Genomic DNA, 9,165 nt, shown 5'->3' on the forward strand with positions numbered 1-9,165 from the left:
TCACTGACTACAACCACAAGGACTGGCTTGACTTCAGGTCTTCTGGCTCTCCATCCATAACTCTTCTGTACTGAAAAGTGTATTATTGATTCAACATTTTTGGAAAATTAATGTTATTTCAAAGGAACCTATTATGAAAAAGTCATATTTTTAAATTACATTTTTTGTTTGTTTGTTTGTTTTTTCGAGGTAGGGTTTCACTCTAGCTCAGGCTGACCTGGAATTCACTCTGTATTCTCAGGGTGGCCTCGAACTCATGGCGATCCTCCTACCTCTGCCTCCTGCGTGCTGGGATTAAAGATGTTTGCCACTATGCCCGGCGTTTAAATTACTTTTGAGAAGTGCTGTCTAATTTCTGCTTTTCCTAGATTCCCTTCCATCCTTAATTTTAGATGGCTGATAGTTTAAAATCAAAAGTTGTTAAATGACAGAGAATTGTAATGTATGCTCAACAAGCTTGATCTGTTCTAGAAATTCTATTACTTGTTTTCATGCCCACCAAACTGGTTCCATTTTGAATCACTTCAGCTCATTAAAAAAAATTACTGTTGCTGGGCATGGTTTTGCATGCCTTTAATCCCAGCATTTATGAGGCAGAAGTAGGAGGATTGCTATAAATTCAAGGCCACCTTGAGACTACATAATCAGCCTGGGCTAGAGCAAACCCTACCTAGAAAAGACAAACAACAACAATTACTATTAATGATGTGACCACAACGTTCTTGGTTCCCTAACTTCATCCTGTTAAAATCTATAAACTTGGAAATAGGTAGAAGTGAATCAGACTCACTTTGTTTTCCACTAACATCCAGTTTGCTTACTTATATCTTGCTCCTGCCCAAATGTCAATACTTTACCAAGTAACTCCAGTACAAATTTCCATACTTCCTAGACAGTAGTTTCATTAGCAAACTTCAACATCTACTCTTTTTTATATTGCCCTTTCAGGCCTTGATCTTTGTCTCTCCAGTTTACTCTCAACTCTCAGATATTCTCTGTGCATTGTGTATTCTTGGTATGAGTTAGGAGGTAAACTTATTATTATTGCTTGGGGTTCATATTAGCTTTTTCATAAGCTGTGAAATTATTCAGTTTTTGCCACTAATTGCTTCTTAGTAGGGGGTAAGAGTTCTTTTCTAGTGTTGAAAGAATGACAATGACAGTTCATTAGGCCTCAGGTCCTCTACTGAGGTGACTTTACTGTATTTGACAGATTAAGCCTGTTAGACCTTGTTGCAGAGCAGACACTTCAGGTGGAGGTTGTCAACTATCCCTCCTTCTTTATATTCACAAAAATAAAGAGATATTTAGAGCAGTAAAAGGAAGAATCTACATTTAGGATTGAACCTAGTTTTCTCCAAGCTAAGCCACTTACCTTCTATAAATAAAAACCATAAATGTTTCCCTCAGTATGTCATTTAATAATCCCAGAGCATATATGAACACAAGGCACAAGAACCAGGCTAGCAAACATGGAAATAGCCATTGTTATTCATTAAACATTTGATTCACTCACTGTTCAAACTTTAGTCAGGCTCCTCTTAGACTCTGAGTAGCCCTTGCTCCCCTCCCTGGTGTGCTTGCTTATCTAAGTTTTACAAGAACCCTAAGGTAGTTTAGGAGAATACCCACCTCAATAACTGGTCCAATTCTTCACTGGCCCACTGGTAGACTGCATACTCATATTTACAAGCTAGTTATGAATTATTTTTAAACTTATTGTGTTTTAGGGTAATATTGAGTTTTTCATAAGCTTTTCAACTCACTCTGTGGTAGCAAATTATTTATTTTATGAAACAGATGCTTCTGTGTTCAGAGCTTTGTTGGGTGCTATTGGTGGTTCAATGACAGATGTAATTTTTGCCTAAAGGGGTCTCTTTGGAAAAGTAAGGCATAAAAATCAGAAATTAAAAATTCAGACTTATAAATCAGGTTAAAATAATACTAGTAGATATAACAAGATGATATTTTAATGTAGAAAAACATATCTTTGTTCATTTGAATAGGATTAAATATATAGTTTATAATTTTTTAATTTATTTGATATATATAGAGAGAGATAGAGAATGGGCACACCAGGGCCTTCAGCCACTGCAAGCTAACCCCATTGGGTGCAACCCCTTGTGCACATGGGCAACATTGCACACTTGCATCACTACGCATCTGGTTTATGTGGGACCTGGAGACTCGAACATGAGTTCTTTGGCTTCTCAGGGAAGCACCTTAACTGCCAAGCCACTTCTCCAGTCCTATAGTTTCTAATTTAAAAGAAAGTATGAATCATTAATTTATATCAAGAGAAGCCCTAAGGCTCGGATCAGAATGAGACTAGCCAAGAAAGTATTCTTGAGAGAGGAGTTATTTTTCTCAATCTCGTCTAAGTTTATCTGGGTTAATAGACTTCATATTTGCACAGTGTTTTACACTTTATAAAACATCAATATATTTCCTTAAAAAGGTACTAACAACTTTGTGAAATACATAAAAAGTTAATCACATTTTATCTAACTCTACTTTTCCCATTTTGTTTGTTTACTTGTTGTTTATGCTACTCAACTTTGAATATAGGTGGTCCCTATGCCAGCTAAGCAAGTGTTCTACCACTGAGATGTATCTCCCAGCCTCCATTTTTGCTTTACCTCCACTAGTATTCATGGATTGATTGTGTGTGTGTGTGTGTACTTGCCTGCACTTGTGGGGAAAGAGGATTGTTTCACGAAATAGAATTGGAAAAGTAAGGCAGGAGAGACAAATGTGGAGAAGGCAGCTTATAACTCAGATAAGTCAGATGGAAGTGCAGTCCTTGTAAGTGGATGTCACTTATATGATGCAACTTGCAAGACATCAAAATATACATGTGAATCTACCACATGCCTCTTGAAATAATACAACTATCTCCTCTTTTGGTGTGAGTAACTATTAGCAAAAATTTCAAAATATGATTTAGACTGGGCATATTATTATTGCCTTACTGAGGACATCCATGTTTATTGTAGGATTATTCCCAATAGTCATGTTACAGTACCAGCTTAAGTGATGACAAAAAGTGAATGGATAAAGAAAATGTGGTATATGTGCACAATAGGATTTTATTCAGCCATAACAAAGAATGAAACTATGTTATTTGCAGGAAAATAGATAGAACTGAAGACTATCATATTAAATAAAATTAGGTAGTCTAAGAAACACAGCTAAAACATGGTTTCTCATATGGAACCTCGATTTTTACACAAACACACAACTTAAAGGTAGAAGGGAGGCTATTTGGAAAGAGAAAGGGAACTAGTAATCTGGGGAGGAGAATGGGAGGGGATGGGAGAGTGTAAGTGGTCAGGTACATGTTACTGTTGAAAAAAATGTCATGTTGAAACCCATTATTTGTACAGCCAATATGCATTAATAGAAAACACAAAAAGATATGGTGATGGAGGGACAGCTTCTACTGGGATATTGGGAGAGACATTACAGGGGAGACTATGCAAATGTCTGCAAGGAAGAGAATGTGAGAACCTTCATGAAAACTTGTGGTCATCAGATGACACTGGGAGGGAGATAGTTCACAATACAGAGCCATGAAACAGCCACTGATGAAGCCATTTTTCATTTCATTCTGTAGTTTTTCTACAGTTCAAATCATTGTAAGACAGAACTTGATATCCTGCCTTAAATTTAATGTTTCCAAGACTATTCATAGTAGTTTAGAATTATATACAGAATTTACCTAGACACATGTGCCACTTTGTGCATCTGGCTTATGTGGGTACTGGAGATTTGAACCTGGGTCCTCAAGCTTTGCAAGCAAGAACTTTAACCACTAAGCAATCTCTCCAGCATGTATATATATTTGTTGTGCCAGGTGTTACTAGAAGCTCTCATGGCCTAATTGAATTATGGATGTAATACTTACAGCTTGAGCTGAGAGACGTGGAGGATGGAAAAGCTTAAATGTAATAATCAATATTTTTATCCATTTCCTTAATTATAAACCTACAACTAAAATTATTTCACTGTGGTCATCTCTTCATGGGTCCTCTTGCTGCTTCACCCTGGGTGGTATGCTTATATTCAAAGGGGATAAACATATTGGATATGGCATAGGACATATTTTTTATTTATTTGGAATATTTTTATTTACTTATTTAAGAGAGAATATATGGGTGTGACAGGGCCTCTTGCCATCCATTGCAAACAAACTCAAGATGCATGTACCACTTTGTACATCTGGTTCTATGTGGGTACTGGGTAATTGACCTTGAGGCAATATACTTTGCAAGCAAACACCTTAAGCACTGAGTCATCTTGCCAAAACAGATCAGTTTTTTTTATTATTGACAAGTTCCATAATTATAGACAATAAACCATGATAATTCCCTCCCCCACCTTCCCCTTTGAAACTCCATTCTCATATCACCTCCCCCTCTCAATCAATCTCTCTTTTATTTTGATGTCATCATCTTTTCCTCCTATTATACTGGTCTTGTGTAGGTAGTGTGAGGCACTTTAAGGGCATATACTATCCAAGTTTTTCTTTTTTTTCTACATGGGTCATGGAGTTATTCTGGTTTCATTGTCTAGGGGTGGAGCTGAAGAACTCACTTTTTTTTTAAATTTCCTAGGTAATTATATGCAGATGGGACTGAGAAAATAGACTGCATGATCAGCCTCTAAGCTTCTCCAGAGAAACCTGTTCTCCTTCTTTTGCACATACATGAGTTAGTATAACATTTCTCTTTTATTTTTTATTTTTTTATTTTTTTTAATTTTATTTATTTATTTATTTATTTGAGAGCGACAGACACAGAGAGAAAGACAGATAGAGGGAGAGAGAGAGAATGGGCGTGCCAGGGCTTCCAGCCTCTGCAAACGAACTCCAGACGCGTGCGCCCCTTGTGCATCTGGCTCAACGTGGGACCTGGGAAACTGAGCCTCGAACCGGAGTCCTTAGGCTTCACAGGCAAGCGCTTAACCGCTAAGCCATCTCTCCAGCCCAACATTTCTCTTTTAATGCTTGGCAAAGTGACATATACCTATAATTCAGTTACTAAGGAGGCTGAGGCTGAAGGGTTGTGTATTTGAGCACAGTGCTCATTACAAAGTGAGACTTTATATCAAAAAAATGTTACTTGTTGGGGCTGGAGAGATGGCTTAGCAGTTAAGGTGTTTGCCTGCAAAGCCAAAGGATCCTGGTTTGACTCTTTAGGACCCACATAAGCCAGACACACAAGGAGGCACATGCATCTGGAGTTCGTTTGCAGTGGCTAGAGGCCCTAGCATGCCCATTTTCTTTCTCCCTCTCTCTGTTGCACACTCTCTCTCTCTCTCTCAAATAAATAAAAATAAAGTTTAATAAAAATTGTTACATTTTGTTGTTATTGTTTTGGAGGTAGGGTTTCACTCTAGTCCAGGCTGGAATTCACTACATAGTCTCAGGCTGGCCTCAAACTTCTGGTGATCCTATCTCTGCCTCCCAAGTGCTGGAATTAAAGGCGTACACCACCATACCCAGCCCAAATTCGTTACTTTTTGTTATCATTTTTGTGTTATAAAGTGGATCTGAAGTGTTCCCCAAATGGTTCATTTATTAGTGTCTTGGTCCTCAGCTAATGCATCCAATCATTGATGGATGATATCTGCTACAAGTACTATCCTCTTGCCATCAGGCCATATCACATGGTCAACTTGGAATCTCACTAGCTCCCAGATCATTCTGGGGTCCTCAGGCTGACCATGTCAATCTGTGTTGGAATGACTCATGTTACAAAGCTATTCTTCATTTGGTCCAAGTGCTCTCTGGTTACCACATACTTGTTACCTGTACAAACAATAACAATGTCAACTTGCAGGATGACTTCATTTAATTTCAATAGTTGAAACCCACTCATGCAGGTTTACAGGACTCAGATGGGGTCAATCTTGTTTACATATACAATTGAGTCAATGGCCTTTGGATCAGCTTAGCAACCCTTCCCCAGCTCTCCATAGCCACACAACAACACTTTCGTTTTACCAAATATCAATGTGTGTTGTCCCTTTAAGTCTATCAAGAATTGATTAAGCCGGGCATGGTGGCGCATGCCATTAATCCCAGCAGTCGGGAGGCAGAGGTAGGAGGATCTCCATGAGTTCGAGGCCACCCTGAGACTCCATTGTGAATTCCAGGTCAGCCTGGGCTAGAGTGAGACCCTATCTTGAAAAACCAAAAAAAAAAAAAAAAAAAAAAGAATTGATTAAAGGGGCTGGAGAGATGGCTCAAAAGGTAAGATGCTTGCTTGCCTGCAAAGCTTTAATGACCTGAGTCCGATTCCCCAGTACCCACATAAAGCCACATGCATCTAGAGTTTGTTTACAGTGGCAGGAGGCCCTGGCGCATCTGTTTCTCTTCTTTCTAACACTGCTTGCAAATAAATGAGTAAATATCTTTTAAAAATTGATTAATGGCAACAGAAGAGACTGTCAAATTTATGTTTAATAACTGAGTCATTGACATTCATGGCTGGAACATAGTTTCTCAGCTTCAGATGGTTGGTACAGCCTATGGACACCAGTAACATTCTCTTTGACTATGCCTTTGACTTTCTTGGAAGGCAGCTATCCTCACCACCAATGTGCCTTTGACTTTCTTTTTTAAAATTATTTATTTATTTAGTTGAGAGCGACAGACAGAGAGAGAAAGACAGATAGAGGGAGAGAGAGAGAATGGGCGCGCCAGGGCTTCCAGCCTCTGCAAACGAACTCCAGACGCGTGCGCCCCCTTGTGCATCTGGCTAACGTGGGACCTGGGAAACTGAGCCTCGAACCGGGGTCCTTAGGCTTCACAGGCAAGCGCTTAACCGCTAAGCCATCTCTCCAGCCCGACTTTCTTAAACATGTTGGGATACAGAGAGTATGATCTCCCCCATTTGACTGCCAGCCCTTCATTCATACATCTGTCACCTTCTGACTCTCCCAGGCAAGGATAGGAAATCCACTTTCTGCTAGAGGAGAAGCCACTTCATTGAGAGTGAAATAGATGTTTCAGGCAGTCCATGGGCACTGTACTCTCAGAGTACTATGAATTTGCATAAGCATCTTGAATTTGTTATATGTTGTGGTACTTTTTAAACAGATGTCTACCACAAAATCATGTGTTTTGAATGTTTGATCCCCCCTGGTGGTCTCAATTCAAGAAGTGGAGCCTTGCTGGAAGAAGTGTGCTGCTGGGGCAGATTCAGAGGTATTATAGCCAGACCTCCCACCCACCCATGCCAGAACATGGCTGACTCTCCTGCTACTGTCCACCTTCTGTGGTAGAGTTTATGTCCCTTTTCTGCTCATGCCATGTCTTCCCCTGCCATCATGGAGCTTCTCCCCGAAATTGTAAGACATTTAAAAAAAAAAAAGGTTGGGGGAAGAGGAAGATGTCACAGATTCCAATTTGATGGAGGAGCAGAGAGCAACCAAGGCCAGGTACCCTCCAGTCAATTGGAAGTACGAATATTTGGACCATACAGCTGATGTCCAGTTACACGCATGGGAAGATACACTGGAGGAAGCATTTGAGCAGTGTGCAATGGTCAATTTTGGTTACATGACAGATGGGACTGTGGAATCACTCCACACAATAGAGGTAGAAACTCAAGATGACTTACAGTCTCTTCTGTTTCACTTTTTGGATGAGTGGCTTTATAAGTTCAGTGCTGATGAATACTTCATACCCCGGGAAGTGAAAGTACTTAATATTAATCAAAGAAATTTCAGAATATGGTCAGTTGGGTGGGAAGAAGAATTTTCACTGTCTAAGCACCCTGAGGGAACAGAAGTTAAAGCAATAACATACTCAGCAATGCAAGTGTACAATAAAGAGAAGCCAGAAGTCTTTGTGATCATTGACATTTAAAAATAACAAAAAGAAAAAAGGAAAGACTCCTATGAAGAGCTGATAGCTTTTCTTCCTTCTGAGAAGATATAATGATTTGATTTCTAGAGTATTTTTTTGCCAAGTGGAAACTTAATGAAAAGAAAATTTTAACTTCCAGTTTCACTTTCAGAAACAGAGAATCAGCATACAGCCTGATAATGTGTTCTTCAATTCTTGAGGAATCATTTTGGTACCTTCTTTGTTAATTCCTTGCTATGCACCCTTCCATGGAGCAGGAGCCCTCCTGCCTGGTCTCAGAAGGAATTACTCATTGCTACAAGCAACAGTTGGGACTGAATCCAATTTGAAGTGGAGTAAGAAGCTGGGTGTGGTAGTACTACATGAATATGTCATCCCAGCACTCAGGATCCTGCGTTCACAACTAACCTTGACGATATAGCAAGTCCCTGTCTTCAAAAGAATACCTTGAAAAAAATACACTTTTTTTGGTCTGAGCGTGGTGGTGCACATCTTTAATCCCAGCACTTTGGAGGCAGAGGTAGGAGAATCACTGTGAGTTCAAGGCCACCCTGAGACTACATAGTGAATTCCAGGTCAGCCTGGGCTAGAGTGAGACCCTACCTGGAACAGTACCAAAAAAAAAAAAAAAAAAAAAAAAAACATTGCAAATGTCCTCTAGCCCAGGCTAACCTGGAACTCATTATAACTGTGTAGTCCAGCCTGGCCTGAGAATCATAGCAATCTTACCTCTGTCTCCTGAGTGCAAAGACTAAAGGCGTAAGCCACCATGCCTGGCTGAGAAAATACATTTCTACATCTGAAGTTTTACTTTTTTATTTTTATTTCAAGGTAGGGTCTCTAGTCCAGGCTGACCTGGAATCCACTATGTAGTCTCTGAATGGCCTTGAACTCACTATCCTCCTACCTCTACCTCCAAGTGCTGGAATTACAGCACCTCTATGCCTGGCTAAAGTTTTGCTTTTAACTTGGCTAGGGTATTTTCTGTATAACTAAGGGATGTCATGATTTAGATTATTTTGAGACAGTAGTCCTGGATTTTAGGTGCTTTTCCTGGTAGACCTGATAAGAAGACAGCACTAGGAGGAGTCCTGATTTTCTCTTCAGTTACCCCTGCCCTCCTTCCCCAGGTAAGGTCTCAATGTAGTCAAGCCTGACCTGAATTCACTCTGTATGACCCAGCTGGCCTCAAACTCACAGTGATCCTCCTATCTCTGCCTCCTAAATGCTAGGATTAAAGGTATATGCCACCAAAAAAAAAAAAAAAGGTTGGGGACAGGAGAGATGGC

General features: G+C 39.7%; 1 protein-coding gene and 1 pseudogene across 1 annotated transcript; one reads left to right on the plus strand and one right to left on the minus strand.

Annotated features, from left to right (window-relative positions):
- Window positions 1–5,613: 5,613 nt before the first annotated feature.
- Window positions 5,614–7,068, minus strand: LOC123456538 (annotated as a pseudogene).
- Window positions 7,069–7,251: 183 nt separating this feature from the next.
- On the plus strand, window positions 7,252–8,046 carry LOC101596065 (protein archease-like). The gene is made up of 2 exons (XM_045139887.1): window positions 7,252–7,286; window positions 7,381–8,046. The coding sequence occupies exons 1-2, from the start codon at window positions 7,252–7,254 to the stop codon at window positions 7,874–7,876; spliced, it is 531 nt and encodes a 176-aa protein (XP_044995822.1). The 3' UTR covers window positions 7,877–8,046.
- The last annotated feature ends 1,119 nt before the right edge of the window (window positions 8,047–9,165 follow it).

This window comes from Jaculus jaculus, chromosome X (genome assembly GCF_020740685.1).
Source record: "Jaculus jaculus isolate mJacJac1 chromosome X, mJacJac1.mat.Y.cur, whole genome shotgun sequence".
Classification (NCBI taxonomy): Eukaryota; Metazoa; Chordata; class Mammalia; order Rodentia; family Dipodidae; genus Jaculus; species Jaculus jaculus.

What these genes read in the sequence shown, in the direction of transcription:
- LOC101596065 (XM_045139887.1), top strand. Translation starts at nt 7,252, where the DNA reads ATGGCTGACTCTCCTGCTACTGTCCACCTTCTGTG. An exon ending in GCTACTGTCCACCTTCTGTG is followed by an intron (nt 7,287 to 7,380) that starts GTAGAGTTTATG and finishes AAAAAAAAAAAG; the next exon opens with GTTGGGGGAAGAGGAAGATG.